This window comes from Dermacentor silvarum, chromosome 1, assembly GCF_013339745.2.
Source record: "Dermacentor silvarum isolate Dsil-2018 chromosome 1, BIME_Dsil_1.4, whole genome shotgun sequence".
NCBI lineage: Eukaryota > Metazoa > Arthropoda > Arachnida > Ixodida > Ixodidae > Dermacentor > Dermacentor silvarum.
Window position 1 is genome coordinate 162,249,380 of NC_051154.1, and position 21,899 is coordinate 162,271,278.

A 21,899-nucleotide genomic window follows, 5' to 3' on the forward strand; every position below is an offset into this window, starting at 1 on the left:
GTAATCAGTGGGCTAAGTACAAAACATTGATGCTTTTATTTATGTGGGTTGTCCTCCATATACAATAATGCCTCCTCTTAGAAACAAAATGTATTATAGTATTTTGCATATTTATTCTTAAATCTGTTTCTGTGGGCATGGAACAGCATGTATATGCACATGCTCTTCCTGTTACACTTTGCATTGTTCAATCATGCATCCTGCTGAACCTCATTGTCAATGTTTGTCATTGTTACAACTTGCAGGGGAGGGTGCCTGTAAAATGGATGGCTTTGGAATCACTGGAGGATCAGATATACACCAGCAAGAGTGATGTGTAAGCAGCTTAACCTCTTTGTGCAAGAGCAGTCGTGTGTGTGTGTGTGTGTGTGTGTGTGTGTGTGTGTGTGTGTGTGTGTGTGTGTGTGTGTGTGTGTGTGTGTGTGTGTGTGCACGCGCACGCACACAGGTTCTTGAAACCCCTTAAAACTGAAATTCAAGGCCCTGGAAACTCCTGGAATTGTTTTTTTCCCTTGAAAACCCTTGCATTTCTTGAGTAATACTGTCTAAGGATCAATTTTGTGACCAGCTTTTTATGGCAGATCAGCGTGGACCCAGCAAACTTGATATTTTAGAAACAATGGTACAGTAAAAAAAGAAGAAAAAAACGCAAGACGTTACAACCGTCTGCATGCCACACACCTTCGGCACATTCGCCTTTGATCCGCACGCCCCGTACAGCACCACTTCGTTGCAGTCACACCCTCTCATGCTCTCTCCTGTCTCTCTTCCACCCCTTCTCCGTCAGCGCTGTCAAACTTGTGTTTCGGAAGAGTGAAAGGGAGACAGGAAAAAGGCGTGTGATGCGGCGAAATCCTGTTGCATCAGGTGCGTGGCAGAAAAGCGCGGCCCTCGTGCTTTCACTTTGAACTTAATCTGCGGCGGGTGCAAAGTTGTCACATTGCGGGTGACGCCATCAGCTGTAGGCGGTGGAATGGACGTGAAAGCTTTGCAGGCAAATTCGTACCGTCGATGTAAAAATATCATCGACACGGCATGAAAGTGTATTTTGGTCGTGGACTCCGCAATGAAAAAAAAAAAAAAAAGATTTTTTCCTTATGAAATTTGTTTCTTTTTCTGGTTGCGCGATAATGCAAAAAGCTTTATGGCCCCTTTCGTGCAAGAACAATGCGTCAGCGGCTGTACTTATTTGCACAAAATGTGCAATTTCAATATGACGAAGTAAAGTGCCAATTTTAGCAACTTCGTTATGTCTAAGTTGAACTACAGTATTTTGGAAATGTTATAAAAAATTGCTTCACAAGATGCTGCTCCACACCCTTGAAAAAGCTTTGACAGGGCCTTGAAAGTCCTTGAATATCCTTGAATTTCTGTTTCTAAGACCTGTACAAACCCTGATGTGTGTATGTGCATGCATATCTTGGCAGAATAGTAGTCTTTCTTCATATGTGTGTGACTTTGTAGTGCTCTCTATGACAGTTCCAAACATGCGGGTTGTTGAACACTCAGAATGCTACCCTTAATAAGTTGAACACCACCAGCTTTCTTTAGAGCCAACAAACTTGATCGACACAACAGAGCATGTTTAAAATAGATGACATTTTCTGCTCTTCCATGTGTATTAACACTAGCAAACAATAAAATTTTGCAACGTCTGTACGCAGCAGTTATAAGGTCAGAATTTAGCTCTCATGAGTAAAAGAATAGCCCATTGCTTTATCGAGCAGAAATGGCAATCAGCTCAGTCATCAACCAGGTTGCTTTAAAAAGGAAAAAAAAAAAAATAAGTGCCAGGCCCCAGTGACCCAATTACTGCAAACAGCATTATAAGCCCACAACTCCTGGATATGTTTCGAACGTTTGATGTGATCATGAGGAGAACCCTACATGGTACTCCTGAAAAGGATTGAAAGAACTCCATTGTCATCAGAAGAATGCCTGGAAACTCTTGGACAGTGTTAAGAGGCTCCTCTGCAGCCTGGAAAAACATGCAGCTTGCCTGTACCAACAGACAAGTGCTGTCTGCAGCACCATCCACTTGCAAGCATGACATGCAAGACACACCCAGCTAGTGAGCCCCTCCATGAGGAGGGCTTTATTAAGTGGTATCTCATTCTTGGCCAGTCCTCTATGGCAGGTATGCGCCACTCCTAGAAGTAAATCAAATCACTACGTCTTGATCAACGCACTGTGCATGGCTATGTGCAGCCAGGTGCTGTGGTACAGTGCACAAAACGAGCTCGACAGAAAAACTGTGGCCATTTGTCAGCATGGTACCCCATTTTCTACTGTCGCAAAAAATTTCTGTTAAGCTGTGGCAAATGCAGGTTCTATGTACTGCAGTCAGGGAACTGTGGCTGTTCCAGAAATGCAATACAGCACGTGTTCTTTTATGTACTAGTGCATATTTGATTTGGGCCAGGAATGCTTTGATGAAAACAGATGTGTACACCAATTGGACAATGACAAACCTTTTTAACTGTGGAAATGTTTGTGAAAGTTGCCGCTGGGAAGTAGTCATTATATTAGGTACATGCTCTATGGAAAGCTAGAACGGATTATGTCATGGCTAACCTGGCCGTAAAGCTCGTATGGAAGCATACTTTAAAGGGTTAATGTAATAGAAGTCATTGAGAAAAATCCGAAGACTGTATGACATTCTTTTTAGTGCAAATTGCTTAGTGCACCATGACCCTGATGAGTGTACTTCAGCCGTGCAGTAGTTTGGCAACCTGTTACTCAATCTTCCATCTCAGTATGGTGTATCATGTGGACCACTCTTGTAGATCATGTGAATATTCCTGAATAAAAGGTATAAGAAGAAGAAAGCAAATTGGTTTGAATGCTTGGCCTGAAATTACAAGATCATTCGTTTTAAACCAGGCCAGATATCTTCTTTTTACATCGCATAGTGCTGTGCCTAAACCGAAGCACGATGATAGAAGGGACATGGTTGCCCTATTTCCTAGTGCATAGCTGCTGTTTGAAGTAAAAAGTATTAGCAACGAGCCATCATACAATTTCAACATTCTTTTTGCATATCAAGTGCGATGTTGACCTGCAGAACTGGACACATCGGGCTCAGAATTGCCACAATGATTGTGCACTGTGCATGCAGGTTCCTTGTTGAATAGGATCACCTTAGGCATTTCCAAAAGGAAGTCACAGTTTTGGCCAGCAGGTGAAGCATCGATTGCGATAGCAAATTATTACACAGCTATACAAAGTAAGGTTAGTCATTTTATCAGCTGCATGCTTAAAGTGCCTTAAATATTCACTTACTAACTAAATTAACAAGTACATTGTCGCGTGCGCACAGGCAAACACGAACACATCTCACTCGACGACCGCGGACACTCACTGTCAGAACGCTGGCGTGATGAAGAACGGCAGCAGCAGTGAGCGAATTCCCCTTCGTGCTGTCTCTCGCTTCACCGTGAACTAGGTACACGAGAACACAGCGTACACAAAGCCATCAGCTATCTCCGGTCGGCTAGCCTTGGAACCCAGCGCAGATTGCCTCCAATATAGGAGGTGCATGGCCACGCTCAGCCGCTGCAGATGAAGCAGAAAAGGAGATGTGCACTAACCTTCCCCCTTCCCCGCCTTTCTCCCTTGTGCGTGCGAGAAGACACTGCAGCATAAACCAACTATCCTTCTCGGTTCACCCTTGCAAGCTTTCGCAATTGCACCTACAGCATACGGCGTGCGGCCGCAATATGCTACCACACTTGGACTTTATATGGAACATCACAGCAATGGCGACGATGACAGGGAAAATTCGCCTAGAGTGCCCATATAATTGCTATCACAGTAACATACAACTTCACCTATTCATTATTGCCTATAATTTCTAGGCAGTGTGATGCACCTGTGCGACACTGTCAGCAGCATGCAGTGTAAGATGCCAGTAAATCCCAAATAGGCGAACTAGTAAAAGAAAAAAATCCACAAAACCACTGATAGACACAAATGTATGAACAAGCACTTTTAATGCTGCGTCATGGAAATAAGCTTGAAGTTAGTTTCAATTATCGCACTATTATGTATGTACAAACAAAAAAAGAAACAAATTTAAGCTCTGAAAAGAGTGGGCTGTGCAATTTATCCTAGACATGACTATTAGATGCAGTCACAAAGTAATGTAGGATATGTGGAAGCTTACGTGAGAGTAGTGTGGACGAAAGAAAGATCAGGGGGCATGCAGTGGAACTCGGTTCTTGGCAGTAAGTAGGTGTGCTCTATTGTTCATACTCACCTGTGAAATTACTTTCAATTTGCCGAAGTGTTAAACACACTTTGACCAATTCTAGGTAACTTCAAGTACACTGTGCAAGTATTGAATGCATAAAGAAAGTAGAAGTCTACAGATGGTGGTCACTTCAACAACAGTCACCATCATTAAGGTTATGAGGTTATAATGGGAACCCAACTCACTGCTTTTGGTTAGGACCATTTGATGCTCAAACAGCCTCTGCGGATGTTTGAATTACCTAGACAGTGGACTTAAATTTCTTACTCACACCATCTCGTATCCACAAAACTGGCAGAAACCAATCTGGGCGATAAAAACACACAAAAAGAACTGCCCTGAAATTGTGCCAAGATGCTGCCGCCCTCATATTTATCACATGTTTATGGTGGGCCTGATGACAGCGGCCTAGCGTTAATCAACACAGGCCACCTGTCACCATTCTTGTGCAGGATGGCAACAGGTGCTGCCATACTCATTTGAATATTATAGCTAGAAGCAGGCAAATAAAGGTATCAGTGATACTTTATGATACACAGCTATAGGTGAGTCCCTTTTCAAGCCAATTCTAGGTAACTTCAAGTACACTGTGCAAGTACTGAATGCATAAAGAAAGTAGAAGTCTACAGATGGGGGTCACTTCAACAATAGTCACCATCATTAAGGTTATGAGGTTATAATGGGAACCCAACTCACTGCTTTTGGTTAGGACCATTTTATGCTCAAACAGCCTCTGCAGATGTTTGAATTACCTAGACGGTGGAATTAAATTTCTTACTAACACCATCTCGTATCCACAAAACTGGCAGAAACCAATCTGGGCGATAAAAACACACAAAAAGAACTGCCCTAAAATTGTGCCAAGATGCTGCCGCCGTCATATTTATCACATGTTTATGGTGGGCCTGATGACAGCCGCTTAGTGTTAATCAACACAGGCCACCTGTCACCATTCTTCTGCAGGATGGCAACAGGTGCTGCTGTACTCATTTGAATATTATAGCTAGAAGCAGGCAAATAAAGTTATCAGAGATACTTTATGATACACAGCTATAGGTGAGTCCCTTTTGAAGCCAATGTAGGCATCAAAAGTTGCTTTGCAAAAATCAAAAATACTTAAATTAAGGACTTAACAAAAGTGCAGTTTACTCAGCTATAGCAGCTGTGGATCACATGAGCAGTGTATGTTACATGAACTGAATAACGTCCAGAGGGCATGATTATTTTTTGCAGGAAAGTGTGACAGTTCTGTTGAGCCGATGTTTCGTTTTTCATGGCAAAAATGCTGGCCAAGAAATGATTATCTTATGCTGAATGAAAGCTTAAAATGCATACCTTTCTTTTTTCTCTTATTGCAGGTGGTCCTTTGGTGTTGTGCTTTGGGAAATCGTCACACTAGGTAAAGAAACCTATATGTGGCAGTTCTGAGGTTCTTCTAAAGATAAGAATTTATTGATGCATTTCATATTGCATTTAGCTGGCATTGTAAAAGCTTAATGAAAATTTCTGTTCCAAGGGGTCATGTTAAGGTGACTAAATCATCTCAGGGGAAAAGTTTCCTTTAAGCTGGCAATTCTAAGCTACTGTCTACGAAATTGTATCCTGAAACTTTTGAAAGGGGGCAGTAACAACAGTGCTATGGGGATTTCAAAGAACTGAATCTTGCTGTTGTTTGTGAAGTCATCAGCTGGCAAGTGAAGGCTGCTGCTACAAGAAGTAAAGTATGGGTTTTGTTGAACTCGTGTATACGTGACTGTCACACACTAATATATTTCATGTGGTTAATCACAACAAAGTGCTTGAAGCACTGCACTTGTTCACTTAGGGTGTTCATACCTCTTCTAAGGCCCATGATCATGTGGCTAACAATGATATGACAATGTCGTTGTTAGTAATGTGGCATTATTTGCCTAATTGGAGCTGGTAAAATATGGAAGAGAATTGCAAAGTTTGCATGCCGTGTCACCTTGGCTTGTCATCAGATTCTTGGAAGCATGTCAATTGGGCAGCCTGCGCTACTTTTCTTGTGTCCAGAATCCTGGGCCGCTATTTTGTAGTGATGCCTTTTTCGATACTAATGCCTTTTGGCGCTTTCCCTACTCTTAACACATAGTGTCACCACCTTCTGTGAACATGGCTGAGCCATGTGTATGCTTCTGTCTAGGGCATATCGTACATGTAGTCGATGCAGTCTGGTTCTATTTTTACTACAATTACAAAAATCATAGTATGAAGAGGTAAAAAACTGCCTTTCACATTTGTTCACTGTCTTAGACAAAGAAAAACAACTTATCCCTCCCCTCTCCCAAAAGTAAACAACATCTTGTGCAACCTTGTAAAAGTACAAGCAAAACTCAAAGCAAAGCAAAGTTCTCTGATACAAGGAATTGTACCACTTGATACACTCCTTCTTTTAACCTCAGAACGTTTTCATGCCAAAGGTGCATTTCCAATTCCTGTAGAAAATTGTTGTGGCTCATGTGCACTTGTCTCACCACCTCCACACACCTTCGCACAACATCCCTTTCTTTTTACAAAATTTAGCGTTATATCATCAAAAACAACACCCCAAACTAAGCTTACACCTTAGCATTGGAAACACCAACAATAAGTGTGTAATTTGTGTCATACATTTAAAATAGTCTCAATTGACCTAATTTCACTATATTAAGCACTCATCATCGTAGCATGCCCTTTAAACATTCCGTACAAATAGCATGCTTATTTGATAAAAAGTAAGTGTGAACAATCCATGGGTTTAAATCACACTTCTGAGCTGCCACATGAGTGCAACATAGGCTGTGAAAACTAAAAAGAAATGAAATTTAAAGAAAGCACCTCACACACATATTAGGTTGTCTAGTTCTATGGCTAAAAATAAAATTCTTTCTGGTAAAAGTGGTAAATCTTTTCTCTGAAAAACATCCCCCCCCCTCCCCTCAAAGAAAAAAAAAAAGAGAGAAGAGGAACTTGTCACAGTAATCAATAATAATATGCTCTACAGACTCTGCTTTGCAACAAAGTCAATGTCGTCACAATATGTTGATTATCATTTCTTCTTGCTGACGAGACATGGGGGGCTGGACACCTTTGGTGTAGAGTGTGGCATTACGAACTGTTTGAAAATAAGCTTCTTCATTGCCGTTTTGATGACATGTTGAATGATCATTTCTTGTTGCGAATATCTGTTTTGAGCAAGGACACAACCGGACAGCTTTGACATGGAGTATTGTATTAACAGCTGTTTGTGGTGAGAGACCAGGGGTGTCAGCTTCTATGCCTCTTTTAGTGACTATTTTTGCATAAGATAGCAAAGCCGGAAGCAGCAATGGAGGATCAACACAGCCAATCAGCCCTGTAGTTAAAGGCTCTGTATTGTCACTGACACTTAATGTGCTACTGACCAATTCAAATTAGTAGGCATATGCATGACTTTGTGGGAGAAATTCTGCACTTCTTACACTGCCTACAATGTCGCCACAGGTGCTTCACCATACCCGGGTGTGGGTCCCGAGCATTTGTTCCGTCTTCTCAAGACCGGGTACAGAATGCATCAACCCGAAGGCTGTTCTGATGAAATGTAAGGCACATTCCTGTTTATTATTGTCCCACTTTTCGCAGCATTTCATGTAGTATTACCAGATGGAGCACCAGTATTTTTCTGCTGGGGGGGCAGGAGGGCACTCCATCACTTGGAACTCCATGGGGCTAGGAGGGGGGCAATAATGAGAGGGGGGGTCAGCAAGAAATATTGAAGGGTCACCCCCCCCCCCACCCCCTCTCTTAATTGCCCTCTTTAGACCCACTCTCGAGTATACCACAAATATGCAATCTTGCTCTGGGTTGCATTTAAAGGAACATATTCCCTTATAATATTCATTTTCTTTTCATACTTTTTCCTCATGGGTACAGCTTGCAACTAATTGTGACTAGTTTACTAATACATAGTCATTACAGTTCACTATATGTGTGTTGCTTAGATATAGAATCGCCTAGTGTTCCGCTGTTCATGGGCACAGCATGTAGAGAAATTGTGTATGGCATTGAGTGATTCATCTCCTTCCTTTCCTTCATCAAACTGTTGTTCTTGTTGCTGTTGCTACTGTTTCTGAAAAAAAAAAGCAAGCACATGCAACAACTAGCAACAGCTCTACTGTAGACGGCTGAATCCCTCCAATGTGAATCTTCTCTTTTTCTTGCTTTCTTTAAGCAAACCATTTTGTTTTATACAGTCGACTTCCATTAATTTGACTCCGGTTAGTTCGATTTGATCCTGACCGGCAGTCCCAGGCAGTGCCCATGCATTTCATATTATGGGCCCAAACTTTCATTATTTCGATCCTAAAATTGGCCTTTGCTGGAATGCATGCTCCTGACCCCTATGATGACCTCAATAGCGACCTATTTAGTAACAGCGTCTGTTCCGGCGGAGCTTATGGGATAGTGAATGCATTTAACATAATTAAGTCCTCTCACGTCGAAAATGCCTAATTTTGGCCTGCCTTAGGAGTATTTTCAAGCAATAACCGTAGCTCACAATGTTTGATTATGGCATTTACCAGATTCCAACATGCCTTTCTTTTTGTTTAAGAACATTGGGTCGAAAATTGCCTGTGCGGTGCAATTGGATACAATTGAAACCACCTTCGTGGCGTTCGTATGCTTTAACACATAATGCGGATGTAGTGCGGCAAAACTGACTTTAAAAACCTGTGCGCCGAATTTGCTTTAAGAAACTGGCTGCCATTGTGCAACGCCCCGATGGGACTTGGCCGATTGATAGCCGACGTTTGGTAACATGTCGGGAAGAAGTCGGTGGCTGACGACAAGCGAGGGCCATGGTCCGCTCATACCTGGCCATTCACCACCTCAGCAGAAAGTCGGGCCTCTTGCTTGGTCCAACGTCTTAGGGTGACATAGTGCCATGGCCATATTAAACCCCTGTGCATTATTTTTGCTAAAAAATTGGATGTGCGTTAGATTTCTACTTTGTTTAGGAGCTTTAATGTAATTTCTACATTAGTTTTCTACTTTGGACACATAGAATATAGGCGCACATTTGATTCAGTGGCGTGTTAGAATCTGGCAAATACTGCCAAATGAATCAGCGGTGTGTATTGGAATTTTTTCTGCATCTTGTTTAAGTGGACCCGCCAGATAATTCAATCACTTATTTCGTCGGTCCCATCATGGTTTAATTAGCGGAAGTCGGCTGTATCAGTTTTGTTAATGCTGTGACAATTTCTTAGTACACAGATATCTTAGCATGACAATTGAGTATGCACATACACATGCATTACGTTCACACAGTATGTGTGTGTGCACACACATACTGTGTTCTTTTAGTTCGGCTCTTTAAAAAATTACCTGTGACATATATAGCATTTCTGCTTTTTCTGGTGAATTTCTGGATGAGGTGGAAATTACCTTCTTGACAAATCTAATATTCAAGTAGTTAATTAAAAATATATTCTAATCGACATTTTAATTACTAATTTTGGAGCACAAATTAAGGTAAAATGGCCAAATTGAAGTCGAGCAATAGTGAAGTCATGTTTGTTTAACAGAAACCTTAAGACTAGAAGTACCGCTTTTGATATTTCTGGCTTCAAAAATTTTTGAAATGTGCATTGGTATTTCATTAAGATCATCCCAAACTGCTAAAGGGAGGCCTTTAGAAAACACTAGCATTAACTGGAATGCCAGTGTGCACACCTTAGGCGCATTTTAAGGAGGGATATATTGAAAGTGGTGCCAGTCTTAAATGGACTGACAATCGATTTTTATGGACCCAGTTTTTTGTGGCGCAACGAAAAGCTCACCCTCGGTAGTGTTTACACCTGCCGCGGTTACTTCTAAAAGTGAGTGGATATTTTGTAAGCAGAATTTTTCGATCTGAGCAGCCTCTAAAAAAATAAGAGTTCCTCCTCCAGCAACGCTGAGAAGTGATAGCGATGCCAATACAGGCCTCGCAAATTGTGAAAGCCGTCCATCGTCTTGCTTTCACTGGAGAGAGTGCAACTGGGGTTAACCACCTATATTTCACCTTTCCGAACACTTTTAAAGGTAAATAGACTGGTACAATAAGTTTGCGTTGTTGCACAGACCTTTCTTATAGTTGTACCGCGTTTTTTTCTCATTTACACGCCTACGTCATGGCTGGCCGGCCCCCGTCGTCATTATTCAGTCGATAGACGAGCCAAGCCAAGTCATCGAAAACGAAGGCAAAGGCAACGCCACTTTTTTGCTCACTACAAACGAAGGCTTATCTGCACATTGTAAGTCAGAAAAAACTTATAATAGAAAGAATGTTGCTGCACTTCAACATTAATAAAAAGGCCAGGAACAGCGTACACTAGTAGAAGGTCACATGGTAGACCTCATAAGTACGTTCGTTTTTGCCACGTGGGGAGCCAAAGGTCATTTTTCATGACTTTTAGTGAAGAATTAAAAATATAAATCCACGTTTAATGAGAAAAACAGGGCCTGTTCTAGCCAATACGATAGACTATCATTCCATCAGCAGGGTTATCTCAATTCATGTTCTGAGCGGTTGTCTGTCCCTTTAAGATTTCTGCTAAGCAGACATGGTTTCACTACTGCTCGGCTTCAATTTCGGGATGTCAACATAGATCTTAAAATGAATAATAGCCGATAGTCTCTAGTCAATAAGTCGATAGTTGTAATTGAAATCAGATGCCCAATTTAGGGCCAACTGGTTCAACTTAATGTGCAAAAAATGGATTATATAGAAATCAGTTGCCCAAGTTGGTGCTCAGGTGCATTAAGTGTCATAAAGACAAAAACTGACTACAAAAGGACTCACAAGGTTGCAATACGATCATCACATAATTACTGCAAAATCGACACATTAGGGTCTAGTGAGGTGCAACAGCTATCACTGTCACTGTGGGTTCACTCAGGCGTTCAATCTTTTTTACTGAAACTCTTCTGCGATATTGATACGGAAGGGCAACCGCTGACAGCCGCCTCAGAGTGGTTGCAGTGAAGATGAGAAATACATGCTTGTGCTGTTTGCTGTCGAAACACGCATCTAATTAACTGTGCTCTTTTTTTTTCCTATGCAGATATCGTATGATGCTCAGTTGTTGGCAGCCCAGACCACAGGACCGGCCTTGTTTTAAGGAACTTAGGCAAAGATTAGAAGATATACTGCAGGACTCTGCAGTAAGTTGCACATGCTACACCATTTTACTTTTGTTTAGCACATATTCAACATGCTCCTTTAATTGGTAAAGGCTAACAAAGTAGCTATGCAGGTGTTACCGATTTTTATTACGATAGCAACATATGGACGCTCCCGGCGAATTTCCACCATCGCCGTCGCCGTGATGTTCCGTGTAAAGTCCCAGTGCGGAAGCATCGCGGCCGCACGCCGTATGCAGTAGATGCGAGTGAAAGCTTGCAAGGGTGGGCCGAGAAGTACGGTGGCTTGATGCGGTGTCTTCTCGCGCTCGCAAAGGAGGAAGGTGGGGAGGGTGCGTGCCGTCTTCTCACGCGTGCGAGGGGGGGGGGGGGTGGCAGGTTAGTGCTTATGTCCTTTTTTACCCCACCTGTGGCAGCTGAGCGCTGCCGCGTGCATCCTACCTTGGAGGCAAACTCTACTGGGTTCGAAGGCTAGCTGGCCGGCTATGTAGCTGATGTCTTGGTGTGCGCTGTGTTCTTGCGTAGTTAGTGCGTGTTGAAGGGAGAGGCAGTACGTAGGGGAATTCGCTCACCACTGCTGCCGCTCTTCATCGTGCCTGTGTTCTGACAGCAAATGTCATTGAGTGAGATGTGTTCGTGTTTGCCTGTGCACGTGTGACAATGTGCTTGTTAATTTAGTTAGTAAGCGAATGTTTACAGCAGTTTATGCAGGTGATATTCTAGTTGACATTGGCGCTATTGGCGCTATGGTAGTGATAAGTTGGTCATTGTAAATAATTTCACATTGTAGTAACAGTGAAGAACACAGTAGCAAGAACTGTGAATCGTGAAAGTAACTCTTTATGGGTGAACCTGTGCCCAGAAAAAAACAAGCAAGAGTCAAGCACAGCAATAGCGGTGAGCACAGTCGGCGATTGGTGAAAATCTGATCTGTGGGTCAGGCGCGTTGGCTTTTATATATGACTCGTCGAAGGTTCCAGCTTAATCGCTGGTGCCTGTGTGCCTTCCAGTAAGTACCACACAATTCACGTTGCGCGTACAGTCAGATTACACAAGGTTCGGTGAGAACAGCCACAAAACGATGACCTTCAAGTAAGTTCCAAATCATGCAGGCGCATCTTGCGCTGAGTGATAACATTAAGTTAGTGGGTGAAATGCAGTCCCCGAGAAACAGATAAATAAGTACATGTGTCAATAAGAACACCTCGGTTAATTTTGAAAATTGTTTTTGATTGATTGATTTTGGAGGTTAACAGTTCCAAAGCAACTCATGGGCTATGAGAGATATCATAGTTGAGGGTGTAGTTCTTAAATAATTTTCTCCATGTGGTGAATGTTTAGCCATGATTGCACATGAGTGTTTTGTGCTTCTCCTTCATTAGAATGCAGCTGCTGCAGCTAGAAATCAAACCCCAACCTCATCTTCAGTAGCAGAACATCATAGCCAATGAGCCACAACGGTGGATAATGAATTTATTGCAGCCTTCCCACGTTGCAGTACATCAGCATAGTGGCGACACAGTGAATATTTTAGGTCAGCATATGAGCACAGAGTTTGCATTATTTAGATGCAGCACTTGAATTACATCAGTGTGGTTCCTATAACAGCATTGTGTGCAACTGAAAAGCGTTGATGTGTAATTTTGGCATTCTATCTTTACTCTATACTGATGATGGCTGCCTTCATTGTCATCATCAGCCTATTTTATGACTACTGCAGGACAAAGGCCTCTCTCAGCGATCTCCAATTGCCGCTTCCTGCATTGCCTGATACTATCCTATATGCCTGCTAATTTCCTAACCTCGTCACACCACCTCTGCCATCCTCGATTACATTTCTCTTTCTTTGGCTCCCGTTTGTTGCTCTGATAGACGACTGCCTATCTATTCTACAGATTTCATGACCTACCCAACTCCACTTCATTTCAGTCTCAGCTAGAATATCAGCTACACCCATCTGCTCTCTAATCCGTACTGTCATCTTACTGTCTCTTAAATTACACCTGTCATTTTCACTCCATTGCTTGTTGTGGGGCCCTTAGCTTATTTTGAAGTTGCTTTGTTATTCCTTAAGTTTCGGCCCTCTTGGTTATTACTGATGGCTATAGAATGTGCTGATTGTATACTTTGCCATTCATGATGTAACATTGCCTGCCATATGCATTCCAACCCATTCTTCTTTGTCTGGAAATTTTTTTCTAATGTTCTGAATCTACTGTGACTATTTGCCTAGATAAATGCATATTCCTGCACGTTTTCAGGAAACTGACTGCCAATACCGAACTCTGGTTCTCTTGCCACGATGTTGAATTTTACCTTAGTCTTTTACATGTTAAGCCCTTCTACGTGTTAAGTATCAATCCTTAAACATTGGCTGCTGTAGCTTAGGCAAAATTTCAATGCAGAAAAGCAAGTTTTACAGTTAGGAAAAGGCTTGTAGAACAACCATTCCACCAGTGCTAAGCCTGGTATTCAGACAAGGTCTGTTATAAAGTATTATAGACCCAGCTCACGTCAGTATGTCAGGTATGACCTTCTGTGTGCTGGCATTCTTGTTGTTATTGCTGCTAATGACCAGCAGAAAGTTTTAATGTTGATGACCAAACCTGTGAAGAATGGAGTGAAAATTACTTGCATTAGGTAAAGAGGCTTTTCCAGTCAATGGCCCATTATGCCCTCCTTTCCCCTTTTCTTAAAAGAATAATGTAGTAAGTGCTTTATAGGAAAAATATGTTTAGAAAGGCACATAACTGAAGCAGTACAGAGCAGAGCGGAGAACAATAAAAATAATATTGTAGAGGATCATCTAATTGCATGTTTTCCTCACGTTTACCTCATCTTTGAGAAAAGTGTGGAAAGAAAATTCACTTTGAACTTCCAGTGGAGAACAGTGTCACCTTCTGGAAAGAACAAACTTTACTTAGCACACAGCGTTTTTACATTGGTGCATTTCATAATGCTTAGAAAACTGTGCTACGTGGCTTAGTTTTCCTTAGCTTAGTTTTATATGTAATTGTATTTGTCAAGTTCTGACAAATACAATTACATATAAAGGTTATGCTGAATAGAGATTATGTGTGATGATCCAATGGGCAAAGTCTTCGTACTTATTCCGGTATGTAAAATAATAAAATTATTTCTTTACAAGAGCTTCTAGTCTGTTTATTCTTTTCAGTCATAAATTATGGTAGACTGTCGGCAAAAGTGTCGAAATGACATAATTTTATGCCACTGTGGTGCATAGTCTATCGAAAAAAAAGTTTATTGGCACAATAAATAGCTTATTGTTCAATTTTATTGAGTCCTCGTAATTACAGAGCAATTAAATCTGAATTTAGTATAATCACAGTCATTTGTGTATTTTCATGAAAAGAGCTGAACCACTGGCTCAGTGTGGCAGGCTGAAGTTTTTCAGTGGCTGCTGGCAGCATGAAAAAAGAAAAGCTATCTATTCACCATGTCAAACTTCCCATGAAATGTAATAGTGCCTTCGGTACAGTTTTCATGTTTAACAGTGTTCTGGGGGGAGCATTGCAGGAAAATGAAGCCAGATTAGGCAAGCAGAGGGTTCAGTTTAGTTATAGCTCAATGTCTGTAGTGCTTTCGTAGTCACAACTGCACATAATTGGAACAAGCAACCAGTGACGTTCACAAATGTGTACACTATGACCAAAGGGGTTATAACAAGCGTTGTAATCGAAACATGTTTCTTCTGTTTTCAGTCTTACCTGGAACTCGGTGGCGTGCAGAATCGTTCTTATTATAATCTCAACGGTGGAGTACCTTCGATGAAGCCCCTTCTTGAGGACCATTCAGATGACGGCGAAGGCAGCGAAGCTCGTATGTATAGGATATATATTTTCAGACTTTTGAACAAGAATGTTTTCATGAAAGGATCTTCCTCCACTTTGCTTGTTTCTGCAAAATTTATTGTGTCTAAGAATGCTCTCTTTTATTTAATGCCATCAATAACACAAACTATTATTTTTGGAATGGTTATATGTTCACAAAAGACAATTGCAACTGTGCAGTGAAGTGAGGCTACTAGGCAACTGTCCATTGTCCTTTGGGGCCATGGCCTATTTCAAGCCTCGAAAAAAGCAGTCATTGCAGTGAAAAACTTTTTAATCAGTACAGACATGTGCTTAAAGTACTTTGTGTGTAATGACACTGTGGGTTGCATCTACACTGGAATCTCGTTGATACAGTCTTCACTGGGACCGGAAAATAAAGCTTATCATCTGATAATCGTATCATCCAACGTATTATCGAACCAAATCGTATTATCGGAAGAAGAAAAAGAAACATATTATCCCGAAAAACTTATTATGCAGAATCGTATCAACGAGATTCCACTGTATTTATTATTTACTGATATTATTTATCTACTTATGCCTTTCTTTATCTCTGTTATGAGTCGCATCGGGTAGATGCACTACTCGTCTGGAACTGAGATCCAACTACGAGCTTTTTAACCGCAGCAGCTTTAGTATACGCTATTGGAGCTGGAAATTACCGTGGCTGCTGGCACCAGACTTGCCCTCCAATTGATCCTCGTTGAAGGATTTAGAGTGTACTCATTTCAATTACGGGGCCTCAAAAGAATCCCGTATTGTTATTTTTCGTCACTACCTCCCCGTGCCGGGAGTGGGTAATTTGCATGCCTGCTGCCTTCCTTGGATGTGGTAGCCGTTTCTCATTCTCCCTCTCCGGAATCGAACCCTGATTCTCCGTTACCCGTAACAACCATGGTAAGCAAGTAACCTACCATCGAAAGTTGATAAGGCAGACACTTGAAAGAAACGTCGCCGGCTCATGGCCATGCGATCAGCACAAAGTTATCCAGAGTCACCACACAATACGGGCCGAAACCCGATCGATCTTGGTCTAATAAAAGCACCCGTCGCCCAAAGGGCTTCAGGCTCACTACATGTATTCAAGGAGTGCAACAAAATGAATCTTATTGCTCTGCCTTACCTAGAACAAGAGTTGCGAGACTTCAAAGCTTGAAACTCGAAAAAGTTTTTCTGGTGACTAATTCAATACCTCGTAACTAGTGTTCTAGGTGCGGCAGACCAATAAGGTTGGCTTTGTTGCACTCCTTGAATCATACAGAAGCCACTGATACCATATTAGTGATATCTAAAAAACACATAATTGGCAAATCTTTCCGGAAAGTAATTAAAGGAAACTTGCATGAAATTTGAACCAAAAGAGATAAACGAAAATTGACCTTATATTCGTAATAAGCACGTAACATTACATGTTTTCAGCACTATACGTCAAAGAATAAAGATTCTACAAAATTTTTAGTCCAAGACCCAGGTCCCCGCTTAATATTAGTGTCGGTATGTGATAGCACTCTTATATCTTGTAAAGTCAAATGATGCCGCTATAACAATGCTGTTTCCAACAACTCCATCTTAAGCCCCCTCATTTTCCAGTTCAAGAGACCTAGCTAATAATAGCTTTACACTATACTACAAGATGAAGACTTTTGAATCCTTTGTAGCACCTTCATGCATTCTGAGTGACAAAGGCGTCCTGAAAACTGAACAATGCTTCATTATATATAGTCTAGCATTTCAAGCATTAATCTTTGCATCCAATTACGATTTCAGTGCCTATGAACCAAGCAAGTCAAGACATATCCGAGATTGATTAGTTTCGTTGATGCTTTGATTTCAACAGGACACAAGATACATGATGTGTCACTGTGTAGCAACAGGCGTTTTTTCATTTTATTTCATTTGTTCATTTCATTTAATTTTTTATTGACCTCAAAGGCCCCGAGCAGGGGCATGTTACGATGTTTATACTACATATCCAGTGTTGCCAATTTTCTTGCAGATATTCTGCTTAAAACAGTATTTGAAGTCTACCAGAATCCTCTAAATTTCACTAAATCCACTGAAAATATCCAATAAAAATTTTTGATGAGTAGGATGATGAGACATAGTAAATAGACATCTTTGAAGTCTGTGAGAATCAGTTATTATCATAGCAATGCTGCAAATATACAAGAAAGGCAGACACAAAGCTGTTGATTACATGGATGGCAAAGTGCGTATTCAATACCTTGCCAAATAATTCTCTATGTTTTACAAGTAAAATGTTTTGAGAGAATTGTGTGAACAGCGGTTTTCTCACAATGTGTATTACCAAGGATAGAAACTCCAAATATTCCACTGAGACAGCATTAAAAATCAGCTAAAATCTGCTAAAATCATGTCAAGAAAACAACTGTGAAATTTTCAAGAATGAATAATGGCTATTAAAGAACCCAAAATTTCACTAGCTATACTGGAAAATCCATTAAGGTCGAAACACTTGGAGCAGCTTCAATTCACGGAGCAGCTTCATGTCATGACAATAATGTTGGTGGATAGTGCACCTGCACGCGGGGCCCTTTGTCATGTCTACTTCCTCCAGTTTAGCTACTCAATACGCACTGAAATTTATACCTACAAAATAGTCAATCTGGGATACAGCCCCTGAAAACTTGCACATTTTACAGGTGTCTTTGTTAGCCTCTAAAAAATTTGTCAATGGTTGCTGTACTGCAATTAAATGTCGGCTAATGCTCACATTTATTTTTATTTCAGCCGAGTATGGCTGCATGGAATTCGAGCGCCGAGGGTCATTCTCTGAGGTCGGTGTGTCAGAGGATAGCAATGTCCACTTGCTGACCAAAAAGAATGGCCTCCTAGTCGACTCTCCAGTTGCTTGCTGGTTAGCGCGGCCTGAGGTTCTGACACGGGATGGTTCCAGCATCGAACGGCCCAAGCAACTCCTCTAGTCACCACATGGCACACCTCGGTGGTTCAAGGTGTCCACTCCTCAGTGGGATCCAGCTAGATAACCAAAGGGCCTCTGGCCTACTCAGTGTCAGAAATGGCTGTTGTAGCCATAGAGTTTCTCACTATATTACCTAGAGGGAAAACTGGCGCTGCTGCGCTGTGGTATCCATGGGAATGCCGGTATATTGTGACTTCGGATTGGCATCGTTCTTGGAGAGCCAGAACACCTTGAAGACGCGCCTGGCTAGCACCGTTCCGTCTGTCACAATGATTCATTTTCTACTAAAACAGCACGTAAAAAACTGCTTTAGCTTTATTATTACACAAAAACATGTTTTGTTTAATTTTGAGGACTTACTATTGGATGCACAATTATATGAAACGTAAAAAGTAAGAGCTGGCCGCTAAAGTTGGAGGGAAAATGACAAGATTATCGATCGCTTTGGAACAACTTGTCTGTTCTTGCTTTTCTGAGCTTGATTCTGCATCGTAGGTGAGTAAACTTTATTGAGAGATGTAATATGGGTGAATGAAAGCCTTTTATGTCAATTTTACTTTAAGAATGCATTATTTGTGTAGCCATATTCATGTTTTAGACGAAGCCTCGTTCAACATCAGTCAACACAAGCCTCGCAGACACATGTCCCGTCATTCCCATGAGGGCACGGCGCCCTTTAAGAAACTCGCATAGACGGTGGTGCCAGTTTACCCTCTAGGTGTTATAGTGAGAACTCTATGGTTGTAGCATGGCCACTGCTTCGTGACACTTCTGCTCACCTGGCAGCAAAGACTGAACTGTTATGGCTGCTTTGTGTACTGGGGCCATATCGCCAACATTCCTCAGTGTGTTGCGTTTTTGTGTCAAAAATGGCTTACGAGGAAAGAAAGAAACTGCATTGTAAATGTCGCTCATATACTTACTATCACTGTGCATTGCATGTCTTTTTTCTTTCTTTACTTTCACCATGGCATTTATCATAGGCCATAAGGCACTTCACACTGAGCAGGTAATTATTTTTCTATTCATTGGTACAGTGGAATTTAGTTATAATGAAGTTGCATCTGACTTGAAAATATTCTTGTTATATCCGATATTTGTTATAAGCATATATCTGTTACATGCTGTTATTTGTGATAAGTATATATCCGTTACATACTGATATCAGGAAAAAAATTTGATTTACTTCGTTAAATCTGATATTTCATTATATATCTATGTTTGTTAAATTGAGGTTCGACTATAATAGCAATGTTAAATTGAGGCTCGATTATAATAGCAACTAATTTTTCCTTATTCTTTAATTTGACCTTAGGTTGGCTTCTTATATTTGACGACAGATGTTTTTCTATGTGAAAGCCAAGTCCTTCTGTTTCTAGTTGCCTTTGGCTGACTAGTGGCAAAGACACCAGAGGCTGGTAGCATTCGCTGAATAGCTTCATAGAGTGGCAAAACTTATCACTTCCTTTGCTTGGCAAGGGAATGATAATAAATCATGTACTGTAACACTGTCCGAGTAAATATTTCAACTACTGGCCCTGTAGCCATAGTAGCCGGTGTTTCCAGTGCTAAAGAAAGAGTGCTTTTTTAATTCTGAGTCTCACTACTGATTATCTTTTAACAAACAGCAATACTTGCTCAGGCACCAGTGTAGCACATATATGTTTTGCATTTGTGCTAAAGAAGGAAATATTTTGCAGTCTGCATGAAAGACAATTTCCGAAAAATTTTGGTAAACGGAGAGCTTTTTCTAAATTTAAAATATTAATTTCCATGGTTGATGACAATGGTTGATTAACTTGATGACAGGAACTTTCTCATTTTCTTTATGGTGAGTATATTGACACGTACTCATGTTTATCTTTCACCGGTAGTTTTGTGACTGTTTTCTCTACCGTCACTACTACGTGACAATATATTGCATACACGCAAAATCTTCTGTATCAGTGCAATGTATTCAACATCTGCTGGGCCTTAAGCCATACTGGCTTTTGCATTGACAAATGCATCTTCTACTTACTCTACGGCTATGGTGTAATAGTTTTTTTTTTTGGAATTTGCTCATGGGTACTGACATTTGGAGAGCACTTTTTTTGTCCTTAAAGGCCAACTGCATTGAAATATTGAACTGCGTATAAAACCTAGTGTCATATAGTCAAGATACAGAGAAGCCTTCGTGCAAAGTTTTATGTTTGAAATATGAGTTGATGCATTATGAAAAGCTTTCAAAAGGACGTTTTTGATACCGAAACCGAAAAAAATTATGCAGATTCCATGCACTGTGGGAATTGATGTAAGCGAAGGCTTTCTTCAACGTTTCGTCTTGATGTTAAACGTTATGTTGCGTGCACCACTGCTGTTTGTCTGCGTAGTACGGCATGATCTCCGAGATTAGGTGCCACCCACGGCTGCTTGTGTTGCATTGAAAAATCTCGGAGGTAATATGCTAAGATTTATGTCATATCCACTAACCGTCAGATACACGCATTGTCTGCTTAGATGCTTCTTAAAAGCTGCTAATAAGAAAATCATACAATGACCAGACCTCCAGCTTTCTCAAGACTGCTTCAGTAATTAATATACTGCTCGTTTATAAGCAATTTAGTTGTAGTGAAATTTTGTTGCAGTTGACCTCTAATGAAAGATAAGTGAATGTCATTAGGGGTAAATTATTCCCTCAGGAACTATGTTTGCATTTTAAGGACTAGATACACTACTTTTTACATTGACATTTCATTATTAATAGGTATGTATATTTAGCTGCTGCTCAAGTGACACTACTGTTATGGCATTATGCTCAAAACTGGAAGATATCTAAAAAACGTTTTGCACAATCTATGAAAGGCCCTATAAAATTTAAGTGTACGCAACCACAGAGTGTTCTGAAGGACTTACTTGAAATCACTGCTTTTATGTAGGTGGTCATAAAATGACTAATCTTTTCCTTCCTTGTACCCGTTAATGGACAAAAATGCAAATTCTTGCTTAATTCAACACTGGAACTCGTGCTTAGGAGCAGAATACTTGTGGTATTAAATACTTGATCCTATTTTGGTGGTGAGCACTTAAATAAGTGTACTCAGATGTTTCAGTTGAAACTGTGAGAAATGATGACCATTATGTTTTTGTATTTAAACTGAGGATTTGACAATATATGAGCTAGAATATACTGAACCATTGAAATTTTCCTCTGAAGGTTATCACGATTTTTCCTGGTGCTAATATTTATAATCTCAAAATATGTATAATCTCAAAATTAGCAAATTCACTTTGTTTCTAGGGCTAACTCTCACAGTAGGATGAAACATAACTGCTAATTGTGCTCCCACACAATGGCTTGTGAAGCATAATTTAAAGGAATGCAAGTACATGGAGAAATGTGCTGCACCATTGGTACTAACTGAAACATTGTTTAATTGAAGGGATGCTAAAAAGAAAGATTATTTGTGCTGTGTTAGTAAATTACCCTTCCAAAATATCAAAAAAGCTACTCTTATTGCGAGAAGACGCTTGGTAAGGCAGAAAAGATGCAAAAACGAAAGACAGGTGGCGACACCACCTTACAATTTCCGCACCAGATCACCATGATGTCATGGATTTTGAAATCATCTGCTCGAGCCTAGTTTAAGTTTTTTCGCTAAAAATGGGCTACTTTACATTCTAAAAGAGCCAAAGACTGAAC

The 21,899-nt window shown here is 40.7% G+C and overlaps 1 protein-coding gene across 1 annotated transcript in view; it reads left to right on the forward strand.

Annotated features, from left to right (window-relative positions):
* Window positions 1-20,052, forward strand: part of LOC119433582 (uncharacterized) — a 328,885-nt gene extending 308,833 nt beyond the window's left edge. The window contains exons 16-21 of the mRNA XM_049672518.1: window positions 246-316; window positions 5,611-5,651; window positions 7,736-7,832; window positions 11,341-11,440; window positions 15,142-15,259; window positions 18,025-20,052. Coding sequence (XP_049528475.1) covers window positions 246-316; window positions 5,611-5,651; window positions 7,736-7,832; window positions 11,341-11,440; window positions 15,142-15,259; window positions 18,025-18,218 — 621 coding nt within the window. The 3' untranslated portion in view covers window positions 18,219-20,052. The remainder of the gene's footprint in view (window positions 1-245; window positions 317-5,610; window positions 5,652-7,735; window positions 7,833-11,340; window positions 11,441-15,141; window positions 15,260-18,024) is intronic.
* The last annotated feature ends 1,847 nt before the right edge of the window (window positions 20,053-21,899 follow it).